Genomic DNA, 15,622 nt, shown 5'->3' with positions numbered 1-15,622 from the left:
ATAGTCAGGGTTATTATATTATTAGTTAACAAGATCTTAAACTATCAAACAAAAAACATTATCTTTATTTTAATTAAGCTTAACAAATATATGTAAATTTAAGCAATATCACACTCTTAGCAGTGCGATATGGCTGTATATTGCCAATAGTGGATTATGGAATCTTGCATTGGCTCGAGACTGCAGGCAGAGTGCCTTAGTGTCCCACCAGTGACAATACGCAGTCATATTGCACTGCTTTGATTGTGATGTTGCGTTTATACAACAGTTCTACGGCATAATTGTGTATATAAAAAAAAACTAAATAAAAAACAAACTAAGTCGGATTGTCTCAAAATCTTTTTGTATGAGGAACTACTTTTGTCCACCATTCATTCACATCTGCAGCTGACAGTCAGAACAGCAGGAACCATTGCTCATTCACAAACGTCATTTAAGAGTTAGTATTTGAATGATTCTCCAGCGTAATGTCTAAAGTGATGAAAAAACAGGTGATTTTGCTCACTTTTTAAGATTATAAGGCTGAACGGCATGAAATGCCATCAATCTACAGAGATTTCCCAGTATTTCTATATCCATTAATATTGACCATAAGAATAATCTTTATAGGAAATACTCCAAAAATGCCCTTGCCCTCTTAAACATCTCTTAGGAATTATTTGAAAAAGTTTTAAAATATATATGATCGCGTATGCTTTTTTTCGGGTAGCTTGTTGCTATGCAGGGAAATGTTTTTATTTAGTTTAACCTACTGTATGAAAAGGGTGGCACGGCGGCTCAGTGGTAAGCACTGTCACCTCACAACAATAATAAAAACTGCAACAGCACTTCAAAAACTACCAATAAACACTTCAAACATTTAGCTCAAATCAGTAACATGATTGTGTAAACTAAAAAAAAAAAACAAAGTATGAAGGTATCCTTGCTGTCCAGTGTAAAATAACGCTATTTACAAACCATTCCACCAGACAGAAACTGCCTGCTGTTTTGCCTCCCAGAGTAAGTAAGCTGACCATCTCTGAAGTGTGATTTGTGAAGCTCAAGCGCCGCACAGTGTATTGATTCAAGGTTTATCTTTATTGGAGGATTACTTTTTATGAGGGCGCGTTAACTTCGTTTAGGCAGGGCGACTTTTATACGCTCTTATAATGGCCGAGGGAAGGCCTGCTGTGATATTTACCTTTTGTTATCCAAACCCTGTGTTCTTTGGGACTGGGATGATCACTAATATTGTCTAATGATGAAACCTGAACTGAGCTGCGCTTCGATAATCCTTCAATAATTAGCTTGTGTACGGAAATACGTCACAGTGTTAATCTCATGCTTAAACCAACGGCCAATGAACCCCAGAATGAAACTGCAATATTTTTCTCATAGTTCATAGATCTCTTATTTTTCTACTCATGTTTATATTACATTTCCCGGTGTTGGGTTGCGGCTGGAAAGGCATCCGCTGCATAAAACATGTGCTAGATAAGTTGGCGGTTCATTCCGCTGTGGTGACCCCTGATTAATAAAGGGACTAAGCGGAAAAGGTAAATAAATAAATGAATTTATATTACAAGTGGATGAGTTTTAACCTTGAGAGAGATTTACTCCAGTTTCAGACATTGTGTCACTTTCACACACATCGTTTTTTATGTTGTTGACACTCAGTCCACACCTTTCTATGAACATGCGAATCGCAGTGTCCAGAGATCTCACACACTCAGATGAACACACACACTCATACACAGCTGCGTTTGAGCTGACTGCCATATGCTTGATTTAATTACCACCATCAGTCAGCTTCTGTTTGCTTATGTGCGCTTTGACAACCTGCGAAGTGTGATTGTGAACATCTCCCATTACTTGTACTGTTACTCATATCTAAGCAGGAGGCTCTGATCTGTTAATAGCATGAAGATGAGGGGTTAATATTGAGGAAATATCATCAGAATGATTAAACTCCGCTAACTCCTGCTAATCTTTAATAAATGTGTTGACCATAAGGAGCTATGTGTCAACTAGCTGTCATCTAATTAGTCTGCAACACTCATTCTGCTGACTATAAAGAACATTTACAATATTGAGCAAATTTAAGCAAATGTTTGTATGCTTTACATGCACTTTTAAAAATAAGGATTCCGAAAGAGTGTTTTTACAGGGATGCCATTCAGGAACCATGCTTGGTTCCTCAAAGAACCAAAAAGTCGTTGTAATCAAATTAGGTGCTTTACAGCACACATATTACACAAGATGTAAAATTACACTTTACACACTTTATAGACTTATGTGATGAGCATAGAATGACCAACATTGTACAAGAGTTACACATATTGGCCATATTGCAGATAAAATGACAGACATTGCAGAAGATTTAAGAGTTTTGCCTGTATTGCACACGATAAGGGCAGATATTGCACCAGATTTATGTCTATTGCCAACACAACCTTCTCAAGAAGTTGAGTTCCAGAGCTGTGTGTGGAGGTGAGCCCAACTATCTCTAGTCGGTAGCGTTCCACCATCTGCACAAGCTTGGGCTCCTTTCCTCCCAGTAAAGTGGCATTCCATGTCCCAAGAGCCAGTTTCCTTGCCCGACAATAGAGTTGTTGGGGTCCTAACCTGTCCCACAATGCACCAGCCCCTTATGTCTCCCCCTGCAGGTGGTGGGTCTGCAGGAGGATGGTCTAACGTCACTCGTTTGGGCTGAACCCGGCTGAGTTCCGTGGGATAAAACCCGCCAGGCGTTTGCACTTGCTCCAACCCCAAGCCTGGGTCCAAGGTGGGGCCTTGACCGCCCCATACCAGGCCATGTCATGGTCCTCGCTGTTATTGCGCTCTTAAGGGGTTTTTGAACCGCACTTAGTCTGACCTGTCACCTAAGTCCTTTTTGCTTTGGGAGACCCTGCCAGGGGCATCAGTCTTAAGATCACTCAGGTACTCAAACTCTTAATTCCTCTCTAGGTTAAAGGAAAGTCTTTACCCCAGGTGGAGGAATTTAAGTATCTTGGGGTTTTGTTCACGAGTAAGGGAAGGATGGAACGTGAGTTTGACAGGATCGGTGCAGCGGCAGCAGTAATGCGGTTGATGTATCAGTCCATTGTGCTGAAGAAGGAGCTGAGCCGAAAGGCAAAGCTCTCGATTTACCAGTCAATCTACGTTGCTGCTCTCACCTACGGTCATAAGCTTTGGGTCATAAGAGAAAGGACAAGATCACAGATACAAGTAGCTGAGATTAGTTTCCTTCGCAGGGTGACAGGGTGCACACATATAAATAGGGAGAGGAGCTCTGTCGCCCGGGAAGAGCAGGGAGTAGACCCGATGCTTCTCCACATCGAGAGAAGTCAGCTGGGGTGGATCGGGCATTTGTTTCAGGTGCTCCCTGAACGCCTACCTAGGGAGGTGTTCTAGGCATGTCCCACTGGGTGGAAGCCTCGGGGAAGACCCAGGACACGCAGTTGGGTACTACGCCTCCTTTTAAAAAAAATGTACGTTTCATATGACTGAACTCACTAAACTCACAAAAGGTGAATTAGTTCAGTTTCCTCATGAGATGGTATTGCCCTATTGCACATACAATGACAAATATTGCACAAGATTTACATGTATAAATCGTAGGGAACATAGGAGATTCATGTGTATTTACACATTTTTGGGGGGAATCTTCTCATCCACCTTCTGTGTGCAGCATCCACTATTACAACATCTGCAGCTATTATGCTGGGTTCCAAACAATTCCTTCATGTTGTCCATAACACAAAGCAATGGGCTAGTTGCACAAGATTGCGCCGATGAGTTTCCAAGATGCATTCCGAAATGCACAAACTTTAGCATCAACGGAAAGAATGAAAGCAAATCAGTGCACTGAGGTATGCAGCCACACTGAAAAAAAAGTGTTGCATGCAGAACTGTTGCAAACAATTTATTTGTGTTGAATTTAAACAAACAAATTAAGTTTAGTAATGTTCAACTTAATTTGTTTGTTTAAATTCAGCCCAAATAAATTGTTTACAACCTCTTAACGTAAAGAAATTGAGTAAATGCAAGGAATTATCTTTGAATAATTTTTTTCAGTGCATATAGTGAGGATGTCCTCTCCTGTTGCTGATAAACTACTTTGTTTTTATTTTTATTTTATTTTTTATTTATTATTTTTATTTTTTTTATTTTGGTAAAAAAAAAAAATTGTGAAATTCACCTCTTCCTTCAGAGCTCTATGCGAACAGAAGTGAACATGCACACACTTGCGTCTCGGAAGCTCACTGGTGCCATCTTGTGCAACTAGCTCATTGAATTACCTTAATAGTGTGTGTAAATTTAAGTAGATTAAACATAAATCGATTAAGTTGTCCCAAAAAAACTTTCAAGTAAAAAAATGAAAGTAAATAAATTAAACAAGCAGCAAAAGTCATTTTTGAGTGTCCTCTATAGAAAATGTCGAGTTCCACACAATGCCTTCATGTAGCCCCAACACAAATCGATTGAGCTCACATTATCGTTTTTACAAATGTAAGTGTATTGAACGCAAAACAATTGAGTTTCTACGCAAAGACCCTGGGTGTTTCATGAATGGTGCTGAATGTGTGTATGTCACACTAAGGTGAATCTCTGTCCCCTGGGTCATTCATTTGACCAATCCGATAACATCGTCCGGGACCACCAGAGTCTGATTGTATCAAGCTGGGTCATCGTTCAGGGTTAAAGTAATTTCTTTTTTTAAAAACACACCGAATACGACAGAATAGAGCTCCCAGATCTTTTTTATCCTCCTCCTGAGTGTCACTTCTTTCCCATTCTCTATCCCGTAGAGTTCTCCCGCTCTTTTGTTGAGCCACAACTCAGAGTTCTCCGTTGATCAAGGTCAGGCTGGAAAACATGGTTAAAGTCCTTATAGACCCTTATAGACCAACTCCATTCATCTCCACTGCCCTCAACCAGCTCAGCCTGTTTTTCATCCTTAGTCAAGCAATTTTTTTTTCCATCCCTTCATCATCTTCCCTGACCTCACATCATTATCCTCCATCTCCCCCTCCTGCGCTCCTCCAATTGGACACACAGAAGCCACTCGGGGATAATGGCGCACCACTGACAGCAAAAGCAGAACGTGTCCTCTTAATCTGTGATTTCTTTACTGTAAGTGTTTATATGACAGGATACTTAATATACACAATGTAATATACACAATAATACTATGTAATACACAATACCACAATAAGAAATTAAAATTTAATTCAATATATAATATTTTGTGAATATATAAAATAAATGTAATATAAAAAATATATATTAAATAAAATTTTATATATATATATATATATATATATATATATATATATATATATATATATATATATATATATATATATATATATATATATATATATATATATATATACAGTTGAAGTCAGAATTATTAGCCCCGTTAAATTATTAGACCGCTTGTTTATTTTTTCCCCAATTTCTGTTTAAGGGAGGAAAGATTTTTTCAACACATTTCTAAACATAATAATTTTAATAACTCATTTCTAACAACCGATTTATTTTATCTTTGCCGTGATGACTGTAAATAATATTTTAAATGATATTTTTAAGACACTTCTATACAGCTTAAAGTGACATTTAAAGGCTTAACTAGGTTAATTAAGTTAACTAGGCAGGTTAGGGGAATTGGGCAGGTTATTGTATAACAGTGGTTTGTTTTGTAGACTATCAAGAAAAAATATAGCTTAAAGAGGCTAATAATTTTGTCCCTAAAATGGTTCATAAAAAATTAAAAGCTGCTTTTATCCTAGCTGAAATAAAACAAATCAGACTTTCTCCAGAAGAAAAAAATATTATCAGACATACTGTAAAAATGACCTTGCTCTGTTGAACACCATTTGGAAAATATTTTTAAAAGAAGAAAAAAAATCGAAGGGGGCTAATAATTCTGACTTCAACTGTATATATATATATATATATATAAAATTAAATAAAAATATTTAAATAAAAAAGGAAAATAAAATTGACAAAGTTCCTAAATTAAAACATGGTAAAATAAAATAAAAAGGCTAGGCCAACCATTGTGAACTAAAAATACACACACACACACACACACACACACACATATATATATATATATATATATATATATATATATATATATATATATATATATATAAGAAACTGATGGCAGGGTATTTTAAGCTATAAAGAGGGAATAATAGATATATTATAATATAAAATAATTACATACGTTATTAAAATGATAAATACAATGCAGAGAAAAATAATTTGATATCTTGAAAACAAATTAGAAATATCAGAGAGAGATAAAAATAGATAGAAATAGACTGAAGATAGAAATAGACATAATGGTTAATCCTAAAAAATAAATATGAAAAATCTGTCACTGGGGTGGTACTTTTTCAAAAAGTACACGTGAGCACAGTTTTGTACTTGTAGGGTAAAAATTGGTATCTTTAAGGTACTATGAAGTACACAGTTGTACTTGTTAGGTATAAACATGTACTGTAACTTTAAGGTACAAATGTGGATGTAATAGGTAGAAAAGTGTAAAACCTTTTTGAAAAGGTACCACGCCTGTAACAGCTTTTATACCTTTATTTCTGAGAGTGTAATAATGTTGATGAATTACAATATAGTTCAAAATTCTAAATTAATAAAATAAAAATTGTCAAATCAAACATTTAAGAAAAGAACATATTGACAGGCCGTGAAGTGAAATGACAAAATAGTAATATACAAGAAAATGAAAAATTAATTCAATGTAATATATTTTGAGAACATAAAATACAAATATTTTCCCAGTGATGGGTTGCAGCTGGAAGGGCATCCGCTGCGTAAAACATATGCTGGATACGTTGGCGGTTCATTCCGCTGTGGTGACCCTGGATTAATAAAGGAACTAAGCCGAAAAGAATATAAATGAATGAGGGAACAATACAAATATGTTTTAAAAAGAAATTGAAAATAAAAAATTGACAAATTTCCAAAAAATGGAATATGATAAACTAAAAAGGCAAGATTTTTGACCCAAACAAATATTGGTTAAAACATTTTAAAAATGGCTATATAACTATTTTCTTCAAAAATAATAAGAAACAAGGTATTTTTCAAATCAAATATTTAAAAGAAAAGAGACAAGATTGAAAAACACAAATAAAACAACACAAATTATATCAAATTAATTTATAAGCCCACAATGCCACATTATAAAACATATAGTTAATATATATATATATATATATATATATATATATATATATATATATATATATATATATATATATATATATATATATAAGTTTTTAAGTTTTAAAAAAAGTTATTGAGTTACTCTTTTAAAAAGTAACTAGTTGCATTACATAGTTACTTGTTTATGGTAAGTAATGCACTACGTTACTTTTGAGTTATTTTATGCGTTACGTTTTCTGTCCTGGCTGAGGCTTGATCTCTTTCAGTACTTGCAGGGTTTTTTCTTCTTTTTGTTTCAATAGGAAGAGCTCTGCAATTAACAACACACTGTACTGTATAACCTACACCTTTATTTAGCTTAAGAAAACACATCAAAACTAATAATGTAGGATCATGTTATCTTCTGAGAACTTCCTGAGCCCAGTGCTCCACATGCTGTATATACAGATGAATGATAGTTTAAAGCAATATGTTTGCTACATTTTGTCTTAATAGTGAAGTACAAACCTTTTTCTGGTACAATTTCTTTTCAAGTACAATATGTTCAAAATAACGAGCGCATTCTTTCATCTCAAGTTCATCTGTAGTTCAGCAATTTACTTTTTAAAAGCTAGTTATTTAAACAAAGTCGTGTTACATTTCTAAAAGAGTAACTCAGACATTATTACTTATTGTTTAAAAGTACTGTGTTATATACATTTAAATTAATAATTTACATTAATGCAAATAAATGACATGGTATTTCTCAAATCATAATAGCAAATCCACACACACAAAAAAAGTTTTGTTTAAGGGGGTGTCATTATGCGCCTGATTACTCCGTGACGACAGACTGGATGAGGGAGAGTTATGATGGGTGTTATTATTGTTCAGAGGCAGTAAGGTATGCAGAGATGATTGAGTGGAGTGGATGTTTAATTAAGTTGATGAGTGCTTTAATTGAAGCCATAAATGGCATGGTTGTGAATATGATCCGTCATATTGCATTTTGAGTTTTATGTAGATGAACACATTACTTTAATGGGCCGGCGTTTTACAGCGCTGGAGGGGGGTTTTGGGACGGAGCGATAGAGATGGAGGGTCTTCCCTGTTCACTTCTACAGCAGCCAGATGGAAAAGAATTAAAAGACGCTTCTAATTCACGGCACTGCCTCCTGGGGAAATGAATATTGCAAGGCCGGGTCGTTTCTGTTTTTGCCAGAAACGGAGAGAGAGAGAGAATAGAAAATAATTTAGTCTGGATGAGCAGGAGATCCCACAAGCAGATTGAAGCTCAGGTAAACGGATCCATTCTATTCTTAAAGAGTGAGTGACCCGTGTTAATGGACTGCTGGAAAAGCTGAAACTGTAATGGCTTATTAGACATGAATAGAGACGAGCCGAGAGAGAAGGAGAGGAGCCCGCAATCATTACCGGCATGATAAAAAGACATTAATTAAGCCAAAGAACAATGGTGTAAAAATGAGCCGTTTAATATTGGTAAATGATTGCGCTTTTCACCGATTCGTTAGATTACAGTCTGAGGTTAAAAACAAAACGTGTCTTCTGTCTGGTGAGATTCTGCATTATCAAGTTAGCCTCCATCTGTCTGTCTGTCTGTCTGTCTGTCTGTCTACAGAAATGTGTCTGTATGTCAATCAATCTATTCATCCAATCTCTGGAAAAATTAATAAGACTTTCAAAGGCAATAATATTAATAACTACAAAGCATTAATATATGGACAAAATATATATGAATATTGGTTTATAAAAAAAAAAAAACATAAATGGACATTTTACTGAAAACAATACCAAAACATTTTTTATAACAGACCCCATGTTGCATTTGTGAGTAATTAAGTAGGTAAGTAAGGAAGGAAAAGTAGGTAGGATGGAAACGGACGAAATGAATGAAGGAAGGAAGGAAGGAAGGAAGGAAGGAAGAGAGGAAGGAAGGAAGGAAAAGCGAGTAATGTAGATGGAAAAGGATGGAATATGGAAATGGAAGGAAGTAGGAAAATAGGGAAGATGACAAAGAAAGGAAGTAAGATGGAAAAGGAAGAAAAAGTAAAATGAAAACTAAGTAAGGAAAAGAGGAAGGAAAATAGAACAGGAGGTAAGATGGAAAAGGAAGGATAATATGGAAAAGGAAGGAAGATGAAAAAGGAAATGAGTTGGAAAATGAAGAAAGAAAGATGGGGAAGAAGGAAGGAAGAAAAATAGATGGAGAAGATAGTAAGGGTGGAAGTTGTAAACGAAAGTAAGATGGAAGTGGAAGTAAGATGGAAAAGAAAGGAAGATTGAAAAGTCTGAAGATTGAAGGAAGAAAGGAAAAGAGGAAAGAAGATAGAATAGGAAGGAATATGGAAAGGGAAGGAAAAGAAAGTTGTAAAGATGAGAAAGAAAGAAAGAAAGAAAGAAAGAAAGAAAGAAAGAAAGAAAGAAAGAAAGAAAGAAAGAAAGAAAGAAAGAAAGAAAGAAAGAAAGAAAGAAAGAAAGAAAGAAAAGGAAAGATAATGGCAAAGGAAGAAAGGAATGAAGGAAGATGAAAACTGAAATAAGATGGAAAAGGAAAGAAGAAGGTAAAGGAAGCATGAATAAAATGGAAAGGGAAGGAATGAAGGTAAGTAAGATGGAAAAGAAAGTAAGGAAGATGGAAAAGGAAAGAAGGAAGATGGAAAAGGAAGGAAGGAAGATACATACCTCAGTTTACATTTGATGAAAATTAAAATATGTTAGTCCGGGAACTTTTTTGTTTTGTTTTGTTTTTTTTGCAGTTTCAGATCACATATCCACTAGGGGGCACTGTCTACATTTTTGTATATCAGAATTGCGTTACTCCAATTCACATCCCTCTTGTACACGTCCTGATCACAGATCAGCTAGACCAAGTGTTTTCAAAAGCAAACATAAGAGCAAAGTGCACTGCGACCAATCTGTTTTGTAAACTTGAGTGCTCTGCATTACAAGTACAACACCGTACAAAAGAACTACAGAGCAAACTGAACACTCATGGAGATAGATCGGTGATGCAAATGTTTTACTTTAAAATCATAGACACCGTTAAGCTGTTTTGTTCTGTGGTATTTATTTGGTGCTGTGCAACAAGCCTTTGTTCATCAATAATAAGTCTCTGTAAATATCATTAGTGTTAAAAGCAACAAAGGTTGTTGGCATCATACTGCCCCATAGCACTCATTTAACCTAGAAACTGCTGTCAAACGTATGTACAGTCACATTTTACATGATGAGATCAGAGTTTTGCTAACCTATCTATACTCTTCACAGGTGGAATGTGCTGGGTCTGCAGGGGGCGCTGCTCAGCCATTTTGTGGAGCCGGTATATCTGTACAGCCTGACGGTGGGCAGCCTGAGACACACAGGACACTTCTCAAGGATGATGAACCACAGAATGGAGAAAGCTGGCCCCCTGCCCACTTGTTACCGTCGTAACCAGCCATTACTCAGTGGTATTTACCTTTCTTTATTGAAGAAATGTTTCATAGAGTCCGTAGTGTGTTTCGTTGCTAGTGTAATTAGTCTCACTTGCACCAGTCAGAGTGAGATTTGAACCAGCGCTATACAGCATGTGCAGTAGGGCTGCGCAATATAATCAAAAAAAACCTGACATTTCGTTTTTCTGGGATATTTATGAGCAAAATCACACGAGTGCGATATGGCTGTATATCAGCACTAGTGAGTGCTTGAGGCCACAGGCTGAGTGCCTTAGTGTCTCACCAGTGACAATATACAGCCATATTGCGCTGCTACGAGTGTGATATTGTGTTTATACAACAGTTCAATGGCATAGCCGTGTATATAAAAAAGAAAATCAAACACAGAGTCTCAAAAACTCTTTTGTCTGAGGAACTACTTTCTTCCGCCAATAATACATCTGTAGCTGACATCAGAACAGCAAAAACCCTTGCTAATTCAATGACATCACTTTAGAGCCAGTATTAGAATGATTCTCTAGCGTAATGTCTAAAGTGATGACAAAACAGGTGATTTTGCTCACATTTTATGATTTTAAGGCTGAACGGCATGAAATGCCATCAGTCTACATACATCTCCCGGTATTTCTCTGTTGCAATCGCAATATCACAATAACTAACCCTAAAAAGCTAAAGCTAAGCAAACACTAGCAGATTACTATGGTATAAATAAAGCACTACAACATACAAAAGAGAGAGATCCACTTAGAATGTCACCTACCTGTTTAATAATGATTTGATCAGCTGTAGTTTGAAATTTATGCTGAGTTTTTCTCCTCAAGGACTTATTATGCTGTCTATGACGCCATCTTGTGGCAGAATGTCATCAGTCAGTTTCTTTGCTCTACTGATGGCAGCCAATGTGCTAAAAAAATTATAAAATTATATATATATATATATATATATATATATATATATATATATATATATATATATATATATATATATATATATATATATATATATAATTGCATAGTGGCAATCTAAACAACCACATTATTAAGTAAAAAGGCCTCAAAAGTGCATTATGTTGTCCAACATCTGCAATATTTGTCAAACTGTAGTAAGCTTATTCCTCTGCTTGTCATGGGGGCAAAGTAAGACACAAAGGGTAAAGAGGCTGTACAAATGCTGAAATTGCAGAATATTGCATGGCTATCAGCCAATCAGATTTGAGAACCAGGCAGAACTATTGTATAAACTCCAATATGAGCGTAGTTAGACAAGATTGCTATTTGGAGAGAATTCCTACTTTTATATTAATTGGAATAATTTGTAGTTGTACTGTTAATTGCTAAATATAAAAAGTCTTTCGCTGTGAGAATTTTGCTGCTTTAACAGAAGCCAAATGGTAAAAAAATGACCATTGAGTTATGCATTAGCATTTCCCAATTGATACTGTTCGAATACTGCTCCAATTGGTGCAAGTATCCCTAATAACACCACACTACCTGACATTTCTGTTCAGTGAGCTGTTGTCTAAGCAAAGTCAGACTTTACTGTCTTAATGAAATGATTGAAAATCAAGGCATGATCATATTTTACTGTGGTAAAACAAGCTTAGTCTAGAGGCATTTGCCTTTCATATATATTATATATTAATATATTATATATTATGATATATTATAATATATATATATATATATATATATATATATATATATATATATATATATATATATATATATATATATATATATTATATTATATATTATAATATAATATAATATAAATAATATAATATAGTATAATATAATATAATATAAATAATATAATATAGTATAATATAATATAATATAAATAATATAATATAATATAATATATATATATATATATATATATATATATATATAATATTATATTATATTATTTATATTATATATTTATATTATATTATTATATATATTTATATTTATATATATATATAAGCAACTTCTACCAAAACTAACATTTTTAATTTGTTGTTCCTAAAATTTGGATAGACAACAAGAATTGTGTCAGGTAGTGTAGCGACTCCAAGGTTGTGGGTTTAATTCCAGGGAACACCCAATTAAAAACCATGTAAAGCTTGAATGCTCTGTTAAACCTCTGACCAATGCACTAGCAGACGTGACCTTAAGCACACAGAGGACACTCTGTCTCACTCTGTCACTTTGTTATACTGCTCTCCTGAGCGTAAGTATGGCAGACGCAGTGCTCTATTGGATCTACCCATCCTCCAAATCAATCTCATCAAACACCTTATCACTGGGACAGAAGAGGAGAGAGATTCATTCAGTCTTCCTCTCACGCCCAGTGGGCTACACGTCTCCACCACAGCCCCTTTCACCCCCATTGATGAGCTTCTCATCCTTTGTCTGGCCTCTCTTGTTGGGGAAAATGGCCTGGTTATTTTAGGCATCGCCATCATAAAGGGTGCAGAGTTCCCAAGAAGCGGCTGAGATCTCTTATCATAAGAAAAGCAAATGACCCCTTCAGTCAGGAAGCTGAAGCGAGGCTGTACACAGTGCTCATACCTGCACAAAACACTCGGATGCTTACATTACAAAAGCCTGTGTCTCAAAAAGAAAAGCATAACATGAAGCTGATTAGCGACGTTCTTGTGTAAAGCACACTGCATGATGGATAGACTATATCGTTAGTGACAGTAAATGAAGACAGCTTAAGGGAAAGTATAAATGACTGGTAATTCCTTCTAACTTTTCCTGCGACTCATTATTTGTTTATTATTGACTCATTATTTTGTCTCACTTAAAGCACAGGGGAGGTCATTAAAATGCATTTTACTATATGCAGGTTGCATTTTTATTATGCAAATTTTAGATTGAAGTTCAAAACAACTGTTTACAAATGTATGTATGTAAATGCATGTATAATGAATGTGCTGAATACGAAGGAGCTTAAATACAGTATTATAATTATTATACATGAGATGGACGCATTCGTTTTTAAAGTAAAATGCTTTTTTTTCTACATCAATGAGGTCACAACCTCTTTTTATTGCAATTTTAGAACACAGAACATACAAGAGCAATAACAACATTATATTTACATCCAAACAAATACAATAAAAAATTAAATATAAAATACAATTATTCAAAATACTAAATTTATTTTAAGGCTTTAAAATAATTAATATACAGTTGAAGTCAGAATTATTAGCCCCCTTTTGGTTTTTATTTTCTTTTTTAAATATTTCCCAAATGATGTTTAACAGAGCAATGCAATTTTCACAGTATGTCTGATAATATTTTTTCTTCTGGGGAAAGTCTTATTTGTTTTATTATAGCTTGAATAAAAGCAGTTATTAATTTTTTTAAAAACATTTTTGGGACAAATTATTAGCCCCTTTAAGCTGTTTTTTTTTTTTTTTTTCGTTAATCTACATAACAAACCATCGTTATACAATAACTTGCCTAATTACCCTAACCTGCCTAGTAAACCTTATTAACCTTGTTAAGCCTTTAAATGTCACTTTAAGCTGTATAGAAGTGTCTTGTAAAATATTATTTACAGTCATCATGGCAAAGATAAAATAAATCTGTTATTAGAAATAAGTTTTCAAAACTATTATGTTTAGAAATGTGTTGAAACAATCTTCCCTCCATTAAACAGAAATTGGGGAAAAAAATAAACAAGCGGTCTAATAATTCAGGGGGGCTAATAATTCTGACTTCAACTGTAATTATATATATAAATAATACTGCCCGTTTACATTTATAAATTAAAAATATGCCAAATTTTGAAGCTGTATTCAAAAAATATGATCTGAAATAAGATCTGTACTTGATGAAAGATCTTCTATGAATACCAATGCTATATTCGTACTCTGCTTAACAAAAAAGAACAATACTTATAAATGATGTATATATAAATAAATGAACAATACTTTCTTCTTTATTGTTACAGAAAGCACATCTCAAACGATGAAAAGTTTTAAATGATTCCTTTCTAATTGTATTTGTTATACAAAAACGTCTGGAAATCTTACAAGTCTCGTTCCAGTTAACATCTTGAAATAGTGATCTCCAATGACCAATAGCTGAAGAAACATTGACAATCCGGTAAATCATTCTAAGATAATTATAATTACATTTTTTTTCTTTTATATTTATATCTTCCAATTTAAGAATAAAATGGCACCATGTTGAGATAGCAAACATGATAGTCTCAACCATGTATGTTAAGTTTATAAGACTGCAGTGTTACTTTAGCTTCAAGCAGTCTTTTAAGCTACAGTGTAAGCAGCATTATGTCATGAAAGTAGCATTTGATGGTGGGCCTGATCTGAAGCTCCAGCAGTATGTGAAAATCTTTTTGTATTGAATCCATGGATCTATAATTTGAGAAACAAAAGGTACAAAGAAAAGGCAATCTATTTTATCAGGCAGGAGCAACGAGGGCAGTAGTTCTAGGAACTATACTCTCATTCTGATGTAATTATCAAGGGAATTTGCTGCAGCACCACGGCTGCACACATCAAGTGGTCATGCTAGAAATGACCTAGCTGATAACTATGCTCAGGTGCTGTGTAATATCATTGTTCCTGCTGCAGCCATGGTACAGCAGAAAAGTCTATTACACAGGAATGAGTATATATAGTTCCTATATATTTCTAGGAATATAGTTCCTAAACATATCAGCCGTGAAAATGACAACTTAAAATTTTCCGTCAGTCTCAGTACATGATTTAACTTCAGAAGAGTCCAGCTTTAAATAGGAAAATTTTCAAAACTCTTTGGGTCACTTTTGACCGTGATGCTAGTCCGATTCAATTGTCTATGCCAGGGGTTCCCAAACTCATCAGCTCATGACCCCCAAAATAACAATTCCAGTGACTCTTGATCCCCAGTATCCTTGGAGGTGGTTATAATCATTCAAACATTGCACGCAATGGTGCACACACGCCAGTAGGAACTATATAAACAAGCTTATTGGCAGTCTAACAACCATATGATTTTATAGTTATT

General features: G+C 34.6%; 1 protein-coding gene across 10 annotated transcripts in view; it reads left to right on the top strand.

Annotated features, from left to right (window-relative positions):
* Positions 1 to 15,622, top strand: part of adarb2 (adenosine deaminase RNA specific B2 (inactive)) — a 619,893-nt gene that overhangs the window by 595,993 nt on the left and 8,278 nt on the right. For all 10 annotated transcript variants that reach the window (XR_015524676.2, XM_087309035.1, XM_087309033.1 and 7 more), the window contains one exon: positions 10,447 to 10,628. Coding sequence is in view for 9 of the 10 variants with exons in the window: in XM_087309035.1 (XP_087165161.1) it covers positions 10,447 to 10,628 (182 nt within the window). In the remaining variant the exon portion in view is untranslated. The remainder of the gene's footprint in view (positions 1 to 10,446; positions 10,629 to 15,622) is intronic.

The sequence above is a fragment of the Danio rerio genome, chromosome 24 (genome assembly GCF_052040795.2).
Source record: "Danio rerio strain M-AB ecotype USA chromosome 24, GRCz13ab, whole genome shotgun sequence".
Classification (NCBI taxonomy): Eukaryota; Metazoa; Chordata; class Actinopteri; order Cypriniformes; family Danionidae; genus Danio; species Danio rerio.
The sequence above is the reverse complement of the archived record's forward strand: the minus strand, read 5'-3'. Positions and strand labels throughout refer to the sequence as shown.